Consider the following 22,044-nt stretch of genomic DNA (forward strand, 5'->3'; position numbering starts at 1 on the left):
TAGATAATCTTCTTACTCTGCTGCCCTCAGGTGAATGTATGGCTATTCACCCTATGCAGCGAGCTTAACATAAGAGGAGATGGTTCCAGGAACGACAGGACACATCGCTTTGTCTTTGTGTCTTTAACTGAAGACCAATTTTTCCTCTTTTAATTTTTAAGACTGTGAACATACAGTAAAATAATACGTAAGCATCAGTATCAACATATGTTGTAAACAAAACAGAAGTTAGCAACATAGCTTTCCTTATGCTTTACATTCATCACTAACATCTTTCCTTATACGTTCAAATAACCTTTTTAAGTAACATGAAAGTAACAAATCTTACAGAAAATGAAGTTAGACATTGCTTACTTACAGATTATGGCTCAACAAACTCCCCAACGATGTAAACTGGGCTTAAAGTTGTGCAGCTTGTTTTCTGCTCCATGCATTTTCTCACACTGCCTGCGTGAACTTTGCCTGCTGCTTACAACCCATCACCAAAGGGGGCAGTGTAGTGCACACCAAATAACCAAAGAAGAAACTGAAGGGGTAATACTGCCCACTATTGGGAAACCTGAGAAATTCGCCAGCCAAAGAAACCCAGCCAAGCCACAAACGAGGGGCAGAATAGATGATGACAGTTTTACAGTAAAAGACAATTCAAATTTGGGCTGGAATTTTTTTAACATTGCCTGTTGAGACTGAAGAAGAACGCAAGAACATTCATTATTCTATTATAACTGTTGAGAAATACAATAATATGCAACCAAACTGAAAAGATACACAAAAATATGTTGTTTTTTGTGAGCTTGAGGTCATCTTGATAAGTAATATACTCACAGTGTTACCTTACCTTACTGGCGTGGTCTGCTGGGGCGGCAGCATCTCTGCTGGGGACAGGAAGAGACTGAACAGGGTGATCCGAAGGGCCAGCTCTGTTCTAGGATGCCCTCTGGACCCAGTGGAGGTGGTGAGTGACAGGAGAACGGCGGCTAAGCTGTCATCCCTGTTGGACAACATCTCCCACCCCATGCAGCAGACTGTGACAGCACTGAGCAGCTCCTTCAGTGGGAGACTGCGGCACCCACGGTGTGGGACAGAGATTTCGCAGGTCTTTCCTCCCCACTGCTGTCAGACTCCATAATAAAGACTTTAACTGATCAAGCACACACATCCATACATATGCAATAATACTAAGTGCAATAATCCTTTCTGTCATCGTTGTATTTTTACTCAGTTGTATATAGTATTTGTATTTGTATTCTATTTTTATCTTATTGTATATTTATTTTATTTTATTCTACTATATATAGTATTTTATCTATTCTGTACAGTTGTGTACTGTATTTATTCTTATTGTATTCTAATTTTTGCCTCATAACTTTTGCACTGTCCACTTCCTGCTGTGACAAAACAAATTTCCCACGTGTGGGACTAATAAAGGTTATCTTATCTTATCTTATCTTATCTTATCTTATCTTATCTTAATATGCCTGGATACAAAAGCAATATCTGATGAGGTGTATTTTAAGCCCTGCCCATTCTCCTTGTTTTTTTGCTGAAGGGTGGTGTCCAAGATTCATCAACACAGCATGTAAATAAAAGGGAATGGCAAAGCAATAAAATGAAATGATCAGGGTCAGAAAATCTGAAAGCTGTCATGAGCTCATTTTTACTAAGCAATTTGTCCTTGTCCATTTTGCTGTATTCCTACTTTTCTTATGCTATGTCCTCTTCTCTGTTTCCCTCTTCGTGTCAGCTTCAGGGACAATTTAATCTAAACAGAATGCAGAAGAGTGGAGATGTCATCCTGGGTGGACTGTTTCCAGTCCACTTTTTCTCAAGCATTCCTGACCTGTCTTTTACCTCACAGCCACAACAACCTTCTTGCCACGGGTAAATATGATAAGGAAACAACAGAAAAAAGAGAGAAACAGGACAAACTTAATGCTAGTATGAATGTAACTGTCATATCTAAAATAAATATACTTTGCTGATTAGCAAAGCTAAGAAAAATGGATGTTGAATGAAGCTTCTTGGTTATTTTTTCATTAAAATATCCCTTTAATTATTGTTATTCAGTTTCCTTAATTGTTTTTTTTTAAATTAGTTTCTATGTTCAGGGGTTTAGGCAAGCACAAACCATGGCTTTTGCAATTGATGAGATCAACAACAACTCCAGCTTGCTACCTAATGTGACGTTGGGATACACCCTTTATGATAATTGCGTTGAACTTGGAATTGGATTCCGTGGAGCATTTTCATTAGTCAGTGGTCAAGAGGAACAGATTATATTACACAGTACATGTGTTGGAAATCCTCCAGTTGTAGGGATTGTGGGTGATTCTTCCTCTACACGTTCTATTGCTATCTCCAGCATCTTAGGTTTGTACAGAGTACCCATGGTAAGTTATCAGTTTAACCATAATATGTCATTTTTGTTTATAATCCTGTAATTGTAAATTTAATGTGAAAATAATGTACAACATATTGTCTGTTTTTCACAGGTGAGTTATTTTGCCACATGTTCCTGTTTGAGTGACCGTCAAAAGTATCCATCCTTCTTTAGGACGATCCCAAGTGATGCTTTCCAGGTTAAAAATCAATCTGGACAAATACAAAAAGTCAACAGCAGCTGATGAGCAGCACTCATGTTTTAATCTGTTCTCACTTAGGTACGTGCAATGATTCAGATTCTAAAATATTTTGGCTGGACTTGGGCAGGTCTGCTCATCACTGATGATGATTATGGACTTCATGCAGCCAGATCCTTACAATCTGAGCTGAGTGTGTCTGGAGAAGGTTGCCTTGCCTACATTGAGGTTTTACCTTGGGACAAAGACACTGATGAACTCAGGAGGATTGTGAATGTGATGAAAAAATCAACAGCTCGTGTGGTCATTGCATTTGTACACGAGAGTCACATGATAAACCTTATAGAAGAGGTGCAGTTTTAAAAGAATTTGATTGTTTCTTGGTATAAAACTATGCATTTCTACTCAGTGTAAATGATGTATTAAATTTTTATTTGAATGAATGCAGAAAACAAATGATATACAATACATTTTAACATGACAAAATGCTTCAGTAACATGAAAATGTCACCAAAGTAGTTGTTAAATGATCACTTTTTACATTTGGTTAAATAAAATGCACAGGTAGCCAAGCAGAATGTAACAGGTCTACAGTGGTTGGCCAGTGAAGGTTGGACAGCAACAGCTGCTGTGCTTCAAACAACTAAGTTCATGCCATACCTGTGTGGTACATTGGGCATTGCTATTCGTCGAGGAGAAATAACAGGGCTCAGGGAATTCCTATTAAAAATACGTCCTGACCTACATCACAATACTAACTATGGAAATAGCATGGTGAAAGTTTGAAATTTACTAGCTGCAACAAATTTTTCTTGTCTATATTAAAACAAAACACAAAATAAACATTTTCCAATAATGTGTTTCAGGTGAATGAGTTTTGGGAATTTACATTTCAGTGTAGATTTGCTCCAGCTCCAGCAGGTTGGCTGGAAGGTGGAGGTGCACTATGCACTGGACAGGAAGATCTAGAAAATTTGAACACTGAGTTCTTGGACATTTCCAACCTCCGGCCTGAGTACAATGTATACAAAGCTGTTTATGCCCTGGCATATTCCCTTGATGACATGCTGCGATGCAAGCCAGGAAGAGGGCCTTTCAGTGGGCACAGCTGTGCCACTCTGCAATCACTTGAGCCATGGGAGGTGCGTTATTAATTTATCTTCATCTGAGTAAATCATTTATTCTATAATTACTTTCAGAACAAAATGTATCCTATTGGATAAGAAAACAACAACAATTCAACAAGTTGAAATGAGCTGAAGAGAGCTAAATGATTTTTTCATATTAAGGAAAAGTAGTGTTTAATATATTTATATTAGAGCACATTAACTAGTATGCATATATATGGCACAATTGGAGATGTTCCTGTTTAATTTAGAACTCGATTTTAATGCCTTTAATATGTACAGGTATAGTAAGCGTTAGATTTAATTTGGTTATTGGATAGTGGGTGCCACTGCCTGCACTGTGAAATTAATTTCTTATATATTACTTTTTAACAGCTTCTTTATTACTTGGAAAGGGTAAACTTCACCACTCCATTCGGTGATCAAGTGTCATTTGATAAAAATGGTGATGTTGTGCCAATTTACGATGTGATGAACTGGTTGTGGCTCCCTGATGGAAGCACTGAAGTTCATAATGTGGGTGAGGTTAAGGGGTCAGCTTTCAAAGGTGAAGAAATCTTACTTGATGAAGACAAAATCTTCTGGAACTTTAATTCCAAAAAGGTTACACATGGCTTTTCAGACTTTACCTTTTGTCACATTTACAGTTAATGTCATTCTGCTAGGAAATATTTATTTTTGTGCAACAGCCAGTTCAATCGGTATGCAGTGAGAGCTGTCCACCTGGTACCCACATGGTGAGAAGGAAGGGGGAACCTAAATGCTGTTTTGACTGCATCCCTTGTTCTGAGGGAAAAATCAATAACAAAGGCAGTAAGTCTTTTATTTCGTTTTTTTTAATCTATCAGCATGACATATTGAATTTCATTTTCATTAAATATAATATGCAGTTCTCCATCTTCCGCTTTCTTCATCTTTCTCCTTTTGCCAGACTCCTTGGAATGCACCAGTTGTCCAGAGGATTTTTGGTCAAACCCCCAGCGTGACCACTGTGTTCCAAAGAAGACAGAGTTTCTGTCCTACCATGAGCCTTTGGGTATTTGTTTGACAGCAACCTCACTGCTGGGCACATGTACATGTGCTGTTGTTCTAGGGATCTTTTTCTACCATCACAGAACACCTATAATACGTGCAAACAATTCAGAACTTAGTTTCCAGCTATTGCTGTCACTCAAGTTATGCTTTCTTTGTTCACTGCTGTTCATTGGGCGACCCAGGCTGTGGACATGCCAACTCAGACATGCAGCATTTGGGATCAGCTTTGTGCTGTGTGTCTCATGCATCCTGGTAAAAACCATGGTTGTTCTGGCTGTTTTCAAAGCCTCCAAGCCAGGAGGGGTAACCAGTCTGAAGTGGTTTGGTGCTATGCAGCAGAGAGGAACAGTTCTGTGCCTTACATCTATTCAAGCAGCCATCTGCACTACCTGGCTTGTTTCTGCTTCTCCAACTCCACATAAAAACACCCAATACCAAAATGATAAGATTGTTTATGAGTGTGCATTTGGGTCAGCTGTGGGTTTTGCAGTGTTATTGGGTTATATTGGTGTTCTAGCTTTCCTCAGTTTTCTAATTGCATTCCTGGCAAGGAACCTCCCTGATAGTTTTAATGAGGCCAAGCTCATCACATTCAGCATGCTGATCTTCTGTGCTGTGTGGGTGGCCTTTGTTCCTGTCTATATCAGCTCACCAGGAAATTATGCAGATGCAGTGGAGGTATTTGCTATCCTGGCCTCAAGTTTTGGACTCTTGATCACACTGTTTGGACCCAAATGTTACATAATAATAATGAGACCCGAATTGAACACAAAAAAGTCTATAATGGGTCGTGGCAGTGAGTCTTAATTATTTTTCCACATAGACTAGACAAGCAGCTTTAAAGTATATTAGAAAGAAGAGAAACTCCAGTAGTTATGAGACGTTGAATAGGATGCAGTAGAAACATGTTTTTCTCTTTTTTCTTTGAGGGGTGGGTGTTAGTAGTAACATTTGAATTTTTGATCATTACAGTTGAAACAATAGGCATTCAGCATTAGGTATTTAGATAAATTGTGGCAGCCTTTTTCTCTCTCTTTTTTTCAGTCTTGCTTTCTACTGGGGATATTTGTTGGAAAAAGCACACATTGTCAAACCACATTCACAGATAAAATATAAAATTTGTACCAAAAAAATCCATAAACAAAAATAAATAAGGCTTAAAATAGTGCACTATTGTCATGTTATGTAGGTTAAGCTTAGAGTGAGTGCACGAAGTTGTCAAAAAATATAAGTGTGAATGAACTGATAAATGGGACTGACCTGTTTTTAATCACACATTATTCGCATATTCTGAATGACGGTACTGTAAATATAGTGGCTGTTTCAGACAGAAGGATGAGATAGAATCTTCTGTAAACATATAGGATTTTGGAAAATGTTAAGCATGGACTTTCATGGGGTTAGAAGCAAAAGCATTTTTTTTTTATTGTACGCAGTACGCATCATTATCTCATTTTTCACAGACGTGAGGTTTAGAGGTGTCTGCATATTAAGCCTTCATGTTAATCTTGAATAAATATAAACTACTCACAAATTAAACAGAACAGTTAAATCAAAGACTGTATTTTTAAGAATAAAAATCTTTTAGAATTGAAAGTCTTTACTGATATACCCTGTAGATATATTTGAGAAAGAGATTTATAATCAGTTCATCCATGCACCCATTTTTTCCAATTATCATTGGATAGATCACATGGATAGAAGCCTAAGCAAGGTTGCCCGGACCTTCCTCTTCCCAGCCACCTCCTACAGCTTATCCGGGTAAACATCAAGGTGTTCCCAGCCAGTCAAGTAATATAATCTCTCCAACATGCCTTGCGTCTGCCTCCTTCTGGTAGGACATGCCCAAAATATCTTATCCAAAAGGCAGCCAGGAACCGTCATTCAGCCAGATTCCTGAACCACCTCAACTGGCTCGTTTTAATGTTGAGAAGTAGCAGCTCTACTCTGAGCGTCTGTCAGATGGTTGGTCTCCAAGAAGGCTGATTACTCTGAACTATTGCTTTGCACATATGTTTTGCATAAACAACAGTTAGAACCCATTCCCAGACATGAAGAGGCAGCAAAACCACCCTGTCATCCACTGACCAAAATCCCAATGTACAGGAAGCAAGCCGAGGGAAAAGAAAAATAACCACGTCTTCTTGCTGCCTCTGACCAAGGACCTGGCCACAAGAAGGATTTGTATGGAGATATGAAAATGTGAGAGCTTGTAGAATAAAAAGTGAGAATGTGTAGAAAAAATTTGAACTCAAAAATGGGATATTGCACAGTGGCAGGAATGAGTAGTAGTACAGACTTCACAGTACAAAAAAAATTTAGTGGCAGTTAGTACAGTATTGCACATTTTTTTCCTAATATAAATACCAATAACGTGAAGTGACCAGTGCAGATTGTACAGTGTAGTTGTGAAGCTGCAGGGTAGCTTCTGAGTGCATGCTGTGGAGTGTTTTTTATGTGTTTAAGTGTTGTGGTTCAGGTGTCGTATGGCTTGATGGTAGAAACTGTTTTTAAGTCTTGTAGTCCGGGCAGACAGACTGTAACGTCTGCCAGATGGTAACAAGGGGAAGAGCTTATGTGCTGGGTGGCTGTGGCCCTTGATGATGCTTTGCGGAGGCATCGCTGAAGATAAATGTCCTGAATGGCAGGAAGCTTCATGCCAGCGATGTGTGTAACCGGTGTGATTCTGCATTGTGTCTGATAAAAAAGGTAAAAGAAAGAAAGACCTCCAAGTAAATAATTTGCCCACTCCAGCTCCTCTCCCACAGGGGAATTGTAGAAAAGGGCTGGCATTTATTTTTACATTAAAGATAAAGTATGCATTTACACGTGACATATTTGACATAAGATAAAACAAAAACATGAAATCTGACATACCTGATAAAAAAGGTAAAAGAAAGAAAGACCTCCAAGTAAATAATTTGCCCACTCCAGCTCCTACGACCAAATACAAACAGTGGGGAAGAGGGTTAGCTCAACCCACCACAACTTCCAAGCTAGCAAGGAGTATATATTCATGCTAGCATTTATGGCACCTGAAACACATTTATGATACACACATACTACACACTTATAACATCTAACAAAAAACAGGCTTAATAATGACAATAATTGAACTAAAATCACAATCAACATCAGGGTGGCTAAATATGAATTATATGTGTGTTTTAAGGTTTTGGAAAGAAATGACACCCACCTCTCCCACAGGGGAATTGTAGAAAAGGGGAGAGGCAAAAGGGGTACACTGTATTTATAGGACTGCACCAAAGAGGAAGAAGAAAAGAATGAGGAGGGGCTCTAACTGATAATGAACATAACTACAGGCTTGGAGGTCCTAAAAGTCAGGTATAAAAGGAGCAGTTTGGGGGTTTAGAACACATTTTGTGTAATTATAACAATGTGATTTATGACCCTGTTACATGTGCTCTGCTGCCTTCACCACCCTCTGTAGTGATTTACGGCTGCTAGCACAGCAGCTTCCGTACCAAACTGTAATGCAGCTCGTCAGCAAGCTCTCGATTGCACACCTGTAGAAATTTGAGGTGATGCTAGCGTTCATGCCAAACTTCCTCAGCCTCCTCAGCAAGTAGAGAAGCTGGCGAGCTTTCCTGATAGCAGTGTCTGTGTGAAGGGTCCAGGAGAAGTCCTCCGTGATGTTGACTCCAAGGAATTTGAAGCTGCTGACCCTTTCGACCTTGACACTGTTTATGTGGATGGGCTGGTGTTCCCTGACTGGTCGTTTCCAGTAGTCCACTATCATTTCTCTAGTTTTTCTGATGTTGAGAGACAGGTTATTTTACAGACACCACTTGTACACTGCCATCACCTCCTCTCTATAGGTCGTCTCATCATTGTCTGTGATTAAGCCTATGATGGTTGTCATCCGCAAACTTGATAATGGTGTTAGACGCAGTCGTGTGTAAACAGGGAATAAAGGAGGGGGCTAAGCACACAACCCTGTGGCATTTCTGTGTTTAGGATGAGTGATGATGAGGTGTGCTTACCAACTCTCACAACCTGGGGCCTGTTTGTGAGGAAGTTTAGACTCCATCTGCAGATTGGTGTTGCTAGGCCAAGGTCAAGGAGCTTCGAGGTAAGTTTTGAGTGGATGATGGCTGTGGCGGAGGCGTGGCCCCGGGCGCAGCTGCAGGGGAGGAGTGGAGCAGAAGGCTCAACAGGGCGGCGCTGCGAGGCCGGTAAGAACAGCTGATGGTGTTTATGTACTGATGATGGTCTCCCTCCGCTGTGTTTTTATAGTGAGACGGGGAGGAGCGGCCAGGGAGAGATCAGCTGGGCTCGTGAGCTGTCAGGCTGTGCGACTGATTCAGCTGTCAAAACAAACACGTCAATAAATGTGGAATTTGGCAGTACATACCTGCGTGTGCGTGTATTTGTGCCTGGTGTACTCCACAATGGCGTTAAATGTTGAGCTGTAGTCGATGAAGAGCATTCATGAATATGTATTCCCTTTTTCCAGGTGAGTGAGGGTGGTGTGCATTGCCAGGACAATGGCACCCTCAGTGGCTCTGTTTGTCCGATAGGCGAAGGGGGTCCAGTGTGTCAGGGAGGGAGGAGCAGATGTGACCTTTGACCAGCTGCTCGAGGCACTTCATGATTACGGACATCAGTGAAACAGGACGGTAGTCATTCAGATAAGAGACCACGGATTTCTTAGGAACGGGAATGATGGTGGATGTTTTGAGGGACGTGGGGACCACTGACTGCCTCAGGGAGAGGTTGAAGATGTTGGTGAACACCTCTGCCAGCTGGTCGGCACACGCTCTGAGAAGCCGGCCTGGGCTGCCGTCCGGACCCGGAGCTTTGTGAGGATTGACCTTTTTGAAAGTCCATCTCAAAGCTTCTGTTTTGGGGTTAGAGTTGCAGCCTCACTGTCCTCCTCAGGATAGAGGATCTGTTCTCTGTTGTCGCCTTCAAAACGAGCAAAGAAGTTGCAAAGCTCGTCTGCGAGAGTTGCGGCGGGCTGAGCACTGCCTGTGTTGTCCTTCTTGTAGTCAGTGATGCAGCGCAGTCCATTCCACAGTTGCCTGGTGTCAAAGCTGTGGTAGCTGGACATTTTGTCCCTGTAGTCGTTTCTGGCCTTTTTTATGGACTTTCGGAGGTCGTACCTGGCTGCTTTATATGCATCAGCGTCCCCGGAGTTAAAGGCAGAGGTCCGCACTTTTAGCATGGCACAAATGTCTTTATTTACCCAGGGTTTCTGATTTGGATATATCCGGACGGTGGTTTTAGTGATGGTATTGTCCATGCATTTTCCAATATATCCTGTTATGGTTCAAAAATATTGGGGATGGAGACAAGAGAAAAACCACAATAACAACACTGGTCCGGTCGGGTTGAGTCAAACGATGATTTAATGATCACACACGTGGGAGATGGACACTGATGCAGACAGCCTCAAAATCTCAAAATGGTGGAGCATTGCTCAAACTTTTATAGCCTCTGGTGCCTCCACCTTATCATAAAAAGCCTAAACATTCACATGCTTTCTCTCACACAACGCCTAAGCTACGACCTTGGCTCCCTGATTATCTGCTCCTGCTGAAATGGGGCAGAAAACTCCAGCACACTCTGTTCTCTTCTACTCAGACAAATTAGACAATAACCTTCTGCGAACAGTATTTCTTATAACTCAGCAGTATAATGCATCATAAAACAATATCATTCATTCACAACAAGTCAGCAGTTTAATGTAATGCAAATCAGTTTAACTAATGGAATAGTTATCAGCTTCTTCTAATTCAGGAGAATAATGCAAACTAAAACTACATAATAATTCACAATCTTTAATTAGGGGTATAACATGGCATAAAATAATATCATAATTTTACAATTCCCCCTGATGAGGTCATTAAAATAATGACCTCACAAACACCCTGTAGCCCAGTGTGGCCGGGTTCATCTCTTCTCACTCCTGAGGTCCTTTGTCCCCCTGACGGGCAAACCATATGTAAGATGACCTCTGTGTTTGCGCAAGTCAGGTGCAAGACAAACTATTACTACAAGGATAGTAGGTCCAGATGACACTCCCCTGTTCTCCACAACTTTATTTGGTGTTCCCTTATACCATTCAGACGTAGACTAGAACCTCTGTCCGAAGAGCTCTTAACCTTTATTTTATTGCTGCAGCTACCAGTGTCGTCCAGTTGCGTGATCCTCTGTTCTTCTTACTTCAACCTCAGGGGTTAGACAACCCTTCAGTCATGACACAGATCAGGGGATTATTCTGCCCCTATTTCAAACAACGATCTGTGTATCCTCGGGTCCTGTGTCTCCCGTGTATCCTCCAGAAAAGAACAGGAAGGCGTCCCCCTTTTGCCCAAGAGCCTCTCGAACCTCGTTGGTCTGGTGTTTCCGGATTTCCGTCAACCCCTTCATGGTTATTGCTGTATTTATGGGATTCATCCTTTTGAAGTGACTAGCTGGAGCCCAAACGCCATAACCCTTGGACCCAGTTGGTGTCTCGGCAGTCACTGTATCTGTCTCTGCTACGAAGGACCCTCGTATCTCTGTGGCCTCGTCTGGTGTCTGTTCCTTTCTCTGTAAGAGACAGAAAACCAAAACACCTCTCTTCCTAACCCTAATAATCTAATGTTGTTATCTACTGACCTTCTAGTGATTCAAAATTGGTCTAAAACATTCAGAATGTCCCAGGGACTTATTCTAATCATATCTTATGTGTGTGTAAGCTTGTTTGCATTTAGCCCTCTGCACTCAAGGCATTTCCTACACTTTATCAGTCCGGACAGTCACGCCGAACGAAGCTTCTGACCTTCAAAAGGCCGAGTGCCAACTCGTTATAAGCACATTTGCAAGGTGTGTCTGAAAATTATTGAAACCCCTCTTTTTAACAAAAGACAAAGAAATTAACAAATCTTCTAAGCGCTATTCAGTTCATTTCAATGAGTAATGATTAAACATGAAAGTGATAGTTTATGCTTTTTCACTGATTCTCTAAAAGGTCCGTCTTCTCGGACCGCTATTAGCTTAAGCTTTACCATTTCTAAATTATTAAAGACACAAATGAAGTTATAAATTGTTCAAATAATCCTTGTTTGATGTTAAAGCTCAACCTTCCCCCCCTTTTTTGACACATTCCAATGTGTCAAATCAACGGAGCTAGAACATTAAAAAAAAAGTTAGGCAGCTACAAAGTTTCCCAGACTCTTAAGGTGATCCGCGTGTAACGTTCTGACTCAGGTATTTAATATTTTAATAAATGTCGTTTAATTAACTGCCACTATTTAAACTAACCTTAAAGACATAATTGAAGAAAAGATCACAAAGAATAACATGATATCAGTGTTTTGTAAGCGCGTGCGGCCTTCTATGCTCGAAGCCTTTCCCCTCAATAGATCAGTCAGACATTCGCGCTGACTGTAGCTTTTAACCCTTATTAACTTGAGCACAACTCTACAATGAGCAACAAGTTGCAATATGTATGAAAATGATCATGGTTACACCTGCAATGAAAAATTATATCATTATCCTAACACCTGTAAATAGAAGATTCATCAGAAGTTATAACAATCACAGGAACACAGATGTTAGTATAAGGTCAAAAGCTTCAATAAATGATCATCGATGCAATGCTTGTTGCATGATTCTCATACAATAATAATGCTGATATTAAAATAACAGTAAAACCCCCTTTTATCCCGTTTCACTTGACCCATAAACGTTTATAAATGCCTCTTTTATTCTTGATTTTATTTCCCCCTTTTTTCTCCCCTTACTGACCACAGCAGGGGGATCTTAGTTTTGAATCAGCCATGAATCCAGCTCACCTGATTCATCAGTGAGCTCCACCATCACTGGCGTCTGACAGGGTGGCGCTGCATACTCTTCCTTTAATGTCACTATTTTCAACCTGTTAATTAGAGTGTTTAAACCTGAAGTCGACTACGTCCACAACAAGTCAATACAGCTGTAAATGTGGCCAATTATCAATCTATTACCAATCAATAACAACAAATAAATTCTATTTTATGCATGCTTTTAATCAACCACTCACCCAGAGGATCTCCAATCCCAGGAAATTCCTTCTCCTCCTTTAATGAGTCTGTCCTCCTTCCATGCCCTGGTAACTGGTCCATCCAGAGCCATATGATCTCAAATATACATACAACAAGACAAACCACACCTTGGTCACACCAACCCTCCTCCTCCCCGAAGATGTCCAATGGCATCCTAGTATGGACTGTCAAATGTGGCTTTAACGCTGACTGTTCTGACAATCCATTTTATAACGTTCCTGGTCAGATTTGCCAATCTCTGCACCAGGGTTTTAAACGTTTCGCCATTTTCATTAGGTTTTATTTTTTATTTAGTTTCGACTCCAGATTTTCAATTTTTTGCCAGTTGTGATTAGTTCTTACCAATTCTTTGCTAGTTTAGTCTAGTTTTTATTTTCTGAAAATCCTTAGTTTCAATTTAGTTTTATTTGTGTTTTGCAAAAGTTAAGTGTAACAAACTCTCAGTTCCATCATATCAATCATGCTCTTCTGCCTATCCTTGGGTGTTGAGACTAATAGCTATTAATTCTTGCCGCACCGAGTGTTCCTAATTTTGGTTGAAGTCAATTGATAACCTTTTCCATGCGATTATTTCACACCTTTATTTAGATGTCCCAGTCCTGTTATCTCGGGATACCTCACGCTGCCTTATCTGGGGTTAGCTATTTTCTTGGAATGAGAGTTAAGTGGGTGAGCTCTTCAAAGAGGGGGAGTGTGCTCCCCCTGATGAGGTCTTCTAGGTAAGCTAGGTTAACCTTCTTGTGTGAGCTTTTCAAGTGCACTTTTAAGGTTTGTGGGATTTTTTTTTTTTTTTTTTTATAAATGTCCCTCAAGACCCCCTGATGGCCCAGTAATTCATTTTTTTTTTTTTTGCGCACTGTAGTACACATTTAGTTTTTTGCTTGTAGCTCTCATACTCTACTTGCCACTCCTCTAAGTCCTGATGTTTCTTAGAGAGGACAACAGTACCTTTAAAATTATGTCACATGTGTGGGGGTGTGGCCTTGCCAATTGTTTTTCCCACCTTATCAAAATGGCTGGCGTGCCCACAAGCACATTTTATGGAAGAGAGAAAGGTAAGCTTGATATTTACATTTAAAATGTTTTGTTAAACTCAGATTCTTATTTTATTCAAAAAATAAACATCTAGTAAATAATTTCAGGGGTCTTTAAGAATTAGGCTCATTTACTTTCACAGGGAACATGACTAATTTATTAATGTGTGCTCTACACATTGGGACTTTATATTTATATTTATTTCACTTTTTCCTAATACCCAACTTTTGACCAAGGCGGAGAGAATTCTTAACACAATTATTAAGGGAGATTCAAACATAGATTTTTCAAAATATGAGAGGGTCAGGACCCACTAGAAGCCACACAAAGATTATCGAGATGCAGTGGCAGATGTAATAGAGGAAGACACAGGGCCACCTGAAATCTGTCATCCTATCTGGTGCAAAACCAACATGTAGTAGAATCTGGAATTTTGATTTTGAGTTAAAACTAAAATATGGGTAAAATGCAGAAATCTTTTCCAGTAAAGTAAAAAATAAGAGTCGCAATTATAGTTGAATCCATAACACCTAATTGTTTCTACGAGATCACGTCGTTGCTGAGAGTTATCAGTGATCTCAATGTGTGAAAAGAACTCACAGTATCTGGGGTTTAAGCTCCTCTTAGCTGAGAAACCTGGGACAAACATGTGAACAAGACCTGAATAATACCAGTAATGAAGACTTCTCTCCAAAGATCAATAAAAGGAAGCCCCAATCTGATGAGAGTCTAGCAAAATATGGTTCACTCCACTTGCCTGAAATGGTTAGCAGTCCAAGGCCTTTCAGTTGTAGAATGATTGGGTACAACAATGAAACAGATGTGAGATGAGGGAAGTGCCAAATGTTCCTTTGTGTCTCCAAATAAAATCAGTACTTCCTCAGATATCCTAAATAAATTGACTTTTGTGAAATAGAAAGTTCAGTGCCATCACTTATTCCTAAACCAATAGTTTACAGCTAGTGAAGTGTCAGTGACTTCTGGGTTGGTCCCTGATCTTCATCTTATGAGATTGTTATTTTAATAAGACTTGATTTATTCAAAAGAAAAAAGAAAAAAGAAAAAAAAGAAAAAACGAAAATATTTTCTCCCTGTTTTTTCTTATTCTCTGGGTCTCAGGAGGACATTATGTCCCTCTCCACTACAAGACTCTTGTTATGTCTACAAAACAGTCATATTAAAATCATCCTCAATTCTATTCTGGAGCTGTCTCCCGACTTTTCCTGACCTGATTCTGCGCGTGGACGGAGCAGCAACACAGACGACTCGACTAACGTACTACCTTAATTTCACTACAGCAGGGCACGCACACATCAATGCAACCAAACACATTTTGCTATAAATCTAGTTAATTTTAGTCAGTTTTGTGAACATTCAGTACAGTTTTAGTTAGTATTCCTTTTTGTTTTGATTTTATTACCGTTAACGCAAATTCTTTCCACTTCTACTTTTCGTTATTTCATTTGTTGTCTGTAATAATAATAATCTCCTCTGCACCCTTGAATAAACACCATTAACATGATCAACCTTTTGATGCTTGTTTTTTCACCATCTTATTGAATCAAATACTTCATGCTTATGTGGTTTACGACATTATATTTATCTAAATCTCCGCTTTGTGTCTAAATGTTTGAAGAATTTTTGAGGGTCAAATTTTGAGAATTTGACCACAGTGAAAGTTATGGCGTTATCACCCCCTTTGGGGATTACCTTTTTCCAGTTTTGATGATATTCCTCCCCGTTCTTTATTTTTTGCAAGTACCCCTCTTCGGTGGCGAGAAACTGTTGGTGTGATCAAGCGGGTGCTGTAAAAACAAAAGCTCAGGACAGAACAGTCACCAGTCATGTACTTCATTCAAAATTAACAAATATCAAGCTTCATATTGATCCTCTGAGTGTAATGGTACATTTTAATTTGCACTTCTCAAAACTAAAAACAATATTTTCTTTATTTTACTCTTGTTCTTGTGCAGCACCACCCCTCAGCACATGCCCCTGTTATTTTATCTTACTTTTAAAATGTTGACTACTTCAAGAAAGCGCCCAAAGGACGGGGACCAGTGTTTATCATTACATATCTCCATTTTGAGTGTGGCTGTCTATCATTCCCCTCTTATTCATAGACCTCGGTGGAGGGTTTTTTTGTTTGTTTTTTCTTTATTTCTCTAAAATTAATTCACTCTCTACATTGACCCACTATGGTTAATAATAACATGCTCAGTCATGAGTGGGATCAAACCTTTTCTTCACTTTAGCATTTAATATTCCCAACAATATAATGTGATACCTTAATTAAAACACAGCTACTAAAACACAATTTCCTTAATGCAAACATCAGTAGCTCAAAATTAGCAACCAAAGGGTTCAGTCTGCAGTTCACACTGCTGTGAAGCTACAGCTCTTTAGTCTCTGTCATTCTTCTGTTCTTGCAGACAAAACAAAGCAAAACAAAACATCCACCCTTCTTTTACAGGCTGGGTGAATTGTCTGTGGACATTTAATAATCCTAAAGTCGGCACCGTTTTTGTCTCAGTACCAAGTCAGTTAAAACTTTTAGTCGTCAGTCCGTCACAGTCCAGTCACATGCATACATTCACACACATTCATACCAGATATTGCTGATAATGGAGTCTCACGCGCAACCTATTCGAGGCTCCATCACCAGCAAGATGACGTCATCATTTTAAAGGAAACAGCTCCTTGTTTGTTTTTCCTTCTTTGGACTGGATTGACTCGCTGCAATCCTTTTAGGCTTCAGGATCAGTGTCCCATATAAGTAAATTTTCTCCCAAGCCCATTATAATCATGGAGAAAAATACTTCGCGACTGTTTTCAGTAAGAATATTTTATAACACTTTAAAATTCACTCTCTCAGGCCTGGATTAAGGAGCCGATTTGTTAAATCAGGAGCTCACAAAATACCAAAATATCACCACCGGTGGATCACACCTCTCAGATGTTCTTATCTCAGTGCACTGTAACGAAAGCAAACACAGACGTACCCAATTAAACACTCATATAATAACAGATACTGGGGCCCCTTACAAACATGCCCAAGCATAAAACCATCCTTTTCTCTCTCAGAGAAAGAAAACAATCCAAACCTCACTGATAGAATCAACCTAGTATCAAACAAAACCCAAAGATCAACCAAAACTCCTTTTTGCACCAACAAAACATGTTGGATTTACTTGACTCAATAGTGGACACTAGTTACACACCAACTCTTTACTTTGGCAAAAACGTAAACAACTAAGTTGAATCAACACAACCTTTTCATAATCTCTTCGAAATAAAACTCACACCATTCATTCATCATTTTCGCGGCTTTGAGCCATAAACAGACATCACGCACAGACATTGTTTTCATTATCAAAGTGCTTCAGACCATGTCCTCTAAATCTACACAAATGCCCTCTGTGTGGCATGAAATACATTTAAGCAATAAATAATCAATCAGTTCTTGCTGTTGTAACCAACTCCATATTTGGATGTTTATGTGCAGCATTTGTTAGTAAAGCATTCTTCATTGCATCAGCGTGTGTGTGTGTGGATCACTTCTCAGTTCATTGAATCAACATTTTAATTTGTGTGTGTGTGTGTGTCATTTCTCCCTCAATCAACGAGTGCATATGTTCATATGTATGTTTCTTTTCACTCTGAGTCGGTGCATGTAGATGTGTGTGTTTGTGTGGGTGTTTGTGTTCATCACTTTCCTGTTGTAGTGTTCTGGGTAAACCACGGCCTGAAGCGTGCCCTGGGTCCTGCCCTCCTCCTTTTCAGTCTGTTTGCATCCATTGGTGCTGCTGCTCAGAGTTCTGTCCATACTGGTTCTGGCCCCAATTGAGGCAGTCCTTTTCTCCAGTGTCCAGCATCTTCTCCTTATTTCGCTCCTCCTTAACTTGACCCTTTTGCTTCGGTCTTCCTTCAGGGTTTTGATACGCAGCTCAATTGTCTGGATGTCCGTTTGTTGCTTGCAGAAGTGCGACTGCTGTCCGTTTGTTTGCAGGTGGAACGGCTGACATCCAGAAGGTGTATAGGAGAGTCTGCAGCTTCCACCTCCCCAGTGGAAGACCTCAATCTTTGTTCTGTTAGTTTAACACAGGCCTCAAGGCTCTCTGGGATCCCTGCTTGCACTTTCAAGCCCACGGCTCAGGTCGTAGTCGTGGTCCCATTCCAGGGGAATGGAGTCCATGGTTGTTTGGGTGTCTCGGCCCGAGCGTTCAGTCCGGAGCTGGGCAGCCCAGGACGCTGAGCGATCGGAGGACGGCAGAGGCGACAGGAAGCCATCCCCCTAACGTTCGCTCCATAGCAGACCGGACAAATCACACTGCTCATCTAGCTCCAGGATGCTCCGGCCTGATTTCAAGTCCGGTGTCTTAGACTCCAAGCCTGATGGGTTCGATTTTCAGCTAGCTCCTCCTGGGCCATGCTCAGTTTCTGCTCTGATGCCTCGAGGTCTTATTGAGGGCAGAAACCTCAGAGTCTTTTCCGTAGAAATCAGATTAAAGTCCATTGATGTTTTCCTTGCTTTGCTCCACGGCCTTTTGCGGCTCTGCTGTTCGGCTCTTCTCAGAGGTTAGCTCCTGGCCGAGCCCCGATACCTGTGCCTTCAGCTTATTTTCTCCTGGTGTTTTGTCCATTCTGAGGTGCCTCCTGACCTCAGTTACTCCTCCTGTCTCTGGCACGCCCTTTTTGCTGCCCGATGGTCATTGTTGGTCCGTCACTGTCCTGCACAGTTTTAATGCAGAGTGGTTAAGGTCAGCATGGTTTTGCTCGGCCTCACTTTTCATCTGGGCTTAATGGGCGTCTCGTCACAGCTCTGTCAGCTGAAGCTGTCTTTTTCCATATGGCAAGAGTGTGAAGAGTGTGTGAGAGGGGTGTGTCCGATCAGGCACAATGCTGGTGGCTTTGCGAGTGCCTCGTTTTCCAAATCCAGATGTTTATTTGTCACGTACACAGCAACAGAGAGAACAGTCTGTTGTTGGGATGGCTGAGGTCTTTCACGATCTTCCTGGCCTTGGTCCAGCACCGCCTGCTGTAGATTGAGTGCAGGTCAGGGTGCTCGGAGCGGATGGTGCGCTCAGCTGATTGCACAACCCTCTGTAGAGCTTGTCTGTCCTGCATGGTGCTGTTCCCGAACCAGACAGTGATATAGCTGCTCAGGATGCTCTCAATAATTCCTTTATATAAGGTGGTCAGAATCGGTGGTGGGAGCCGGGCCTTTCTCAGTCTTCTCAGAAAGAAAAGACGTTGACGGAAATCTCCCCGTGTAGTGAAACGGGCCTTGGATTTAACTCTCTCCGTCTCTGCTGCCTGAGATCGTTTTCCTGCAGCACTGTTGACAGTTTCAACTTGTTGTGGGTCCAGCTGCTTTAGCATTTGGTCAGAGTCACATCGAAGATGGTAAAGGAGAGAGCAACGATGGTAGAGGGGAGAGCAGGAGTCCAGGGTCAGCCTCGGCTTTTCCGGGCCGACAAAGCAGCCTGTAATCAAGCATAAAGAGAAAAAACAAAACAAAACAAAAACAAACGAACAGGAAAATCATGTTGTATTGGCTGTGTTACTCAGAGAGGGGAAAAACAACGGGACCAGGCCCTGTGTCAGCCTTCTCCCCCCTTTTTTTTGTTTTTTCTCACCATATAATCCTCTCATAACCCACCAAGCTGACAGGACAACACAGGTACATGTTAAAATTCTTAAGATCATGTTTAAAGCACAAAAATGGAATTTTCTTTCATTCAGTAATCACTTGTATTAATCAATCAGAAGAAAACATGTCACAATTTGACTTTTATTAACCACTAAATTTGTCGTGTTATCACTGGTTGTGATTTTTTTTTTTTTTTTTTTTTGAAGTTAAGTTGTTGTCCTGCAACCCAGAGGGTTTATTTGTTAGTAGTGGATAAACTTTATTGTGTAACGGCGGGTGTATGTTAAGCTTCACTGCTTTAAAGTTGCTGGAAAATCTTCACATGTTCATGGGTGTAAGCTGTTTCTTCATTGCGTGTATGTGCGTTTGTACATGGGCTAATTTAACGTTTTTTCTCAAACGAGGCATTTCTCTAGCACGTGCCTCTCTCTCACATTTCTCTGCTTGTGTGTGTTTTTATTTCACCTTTTTGTTGTGATGCTCCAGGCGCCTTCCCAACCTCCACAAGTCTGTTGGCCGCAATTTTATGTGTAAAACTTCTCTTAATTTCTCCTTTAATTCTCTGCTAGCTGCTGTCTTTTCCACAGCTGCTGATTCTTGCTGAGTTTGGTTTCCATTACTATAATTTTGCTTCGGCCGCCGTGCTTGTGGGGGCAGTTGGTCCAGCCCCATAGCCACCTGTATCAACACACTGAGAGATTTATTTAATATCATTTTCATCACTGTTAAATAGACTAGCAGGCAAGACGCCCACCTTTGCACTGCAGACTACATGCCAGTCTCCCAACACACTCCTCTCTGAGTTTCAGCTTTAAAACCCAACATCATTCACACCCTAGTCAGTCAACACCTTATTTGTAGTATCATAATCAGCAAAATCAGCGTTTTACTTACCGGCATGTATCATTGTTTGCAAATCAAAATTATAAAACTCAAAAACACGCTAAACAGGAAGCAAAGTCCTCTGTGCGCGTCACAGCTCATTTGCATGTTCACACACCGTCTAAAAATAGCTCGCAGCGCTGCAGTGCGCTGTCGTCACACACAGGGTCACACAAAGCTCAGACAACACTCTTCTATTTTATATTACAAAGACGTCTTATATTTACAATCACTGACAGGCCTGACAAATTCAGCACCTAACAAATTTCGACAAATTTAAGTTAACGGGTCCAACCGAAGAAAGTTAACTTTTTTGTAATCAATTAACCAGTATCTGTTTCCTCCAGAACAGCCTATGGCCTGATTTCTAAAGAACCTAAACAATTTCGACAAATTTATCATAACGGGTCCAACCGAAGAAAGTTAACTTTTTTGTAATCAATTAACCAGTATCTGTTTCCTCCAGAACAGCCTATGGCCTGATTTCTAAAGTCCCTAACTCAATTTAACTTTGTCCAAACAAGCACATGACACCATTTAAAACGGTGAGGAGATTCTAACTCCTAGCTTATTTCAGGATGCCCTGTACCCCACAGTTAAGCCAAACTGAACTAACCCTGTTCGCCGACAGGTCAAGACCGCGCGTCCACGGCCAGGAGGGAGCGTAACCTCCGGGCTATGTGCTTCTTAGCATCTTCCAGTGCCGTCCTATAACAATTTTCACCTAAACAATTTTGACAAATTTTAACATATCAATTAAACAGTATCTGTTACCTCCAGAACAGTTTCTGACCTAATTTGTAAAACTATTAACCAGTCTCTGTTTCCTCCAGAACAGTTTCTGTCCTAATTTCCCTACCAAACTACCTGAGCCTTCAGCTCAATATCCAGGGACTCAAACCCAACATTATATCTGTTACCTCCAGAACAGTTTCATATTTCTTCAACTTCATTAAACCTTCTTAAGCAACTTTAACTGCATAACACACGGTGATTCTCATCAAAATCAAAACAGACACTCTACCAGTAATTTCAGTGAGTAGACTTTAATTTAGTCATATCCAATTTGGCACATTTTGGAAATAATTCAACAGGTAGTGCCTTACCTTTAGATAAGCCGGCTTTTGTCCACTCACATCCGACCACTGGCTCGTGCCTGTCCGTTCGACAACCTCGGACCGTCCAAACTTTTAAATTCCACCCCAATACCACAGGACGAGCCCCCAAGCTGTTATGGTTCAAAAATATTGGGGATGGAGACAAGAGAAAAACCACAATAACAACACTGGTCCGGTCGGGTTGAGTCAAACGATGATTTAATGATCACACACGTGGGAGATGGACACTGATGCAGACAGCCTCAAAATCTCAAAATGGTGGAGCATTGCTCAAACTTTTATAGCCTCTGGTGCCTCCACCTTATCATAAAAAGCCTAAACATTCACATGCTTTCTCTCACACAACGCCTAAGCTACGACCTTGGCTCCCTGATTATCTGCTCCTGCTGAAATGGGGCAGAAAACTCCAGCACACTCTGTTCTCTTCTACTCAGACAAATTAGACAATAACCTTCTGCGAACAGTATTTCTTATAACTCAGCAGTATAATGCATCATAAAACAATATCATTCATTCACAACAAGTCAGCAGTTTAATGTAATGCAAATCAGTTTAACTAAT

General features: G+C 40.9%; 1 protein-coding gene across 1 annotated transcript; it reads left to right on the forward strand.

The window, feature by feature from the left end:
* The first annotated feature begins 1,711 nt into the window (after window positions 1-1,711).
* LOC101473916 (extracellular calcium-sensing receptor-like) lies at window positions 1,712-5,548 on the forward strand. Its single transcript, XM_076873566.1, has 9 exons — window positions 1,712-1,881; window positions 2,096-2,390; window positions 2,493-2,579; window positions 2,661-2,930; window positions 3,144-3,353; window positions 3,446-3,721; window positions 4,082-4,309; window positions 4,396-4,519; window positions 4,638-5,548. The coding sequence occupies exons 1-9, from the start codon at window positions 1,712-1,714 to the stop codon at window positions 5,546-5,548; spliced, it is 2,571 nt and encodes an 856-aa protein (XP_076729681.1).
* Window positions 5,549-22,044: the final 16,496 nt, after the last annotated feature.

This window comes from Maylandia zebra, linkage group LG14 (genome assembly GCF_041146795.1).
Source record: "Maylandia zebra isolate NMK-2024a linkage group LG14, Mzebra_GT3a, whole genome shotgun sequence".
In the NCBI taxonomy this organism is placed as follows: domain Eukaryota; kingdom Metazoa; phylum Chordata; class Actinopteri; order Cichliformes; family Cichlidae; genus Maylandia; species Maylandia zebra.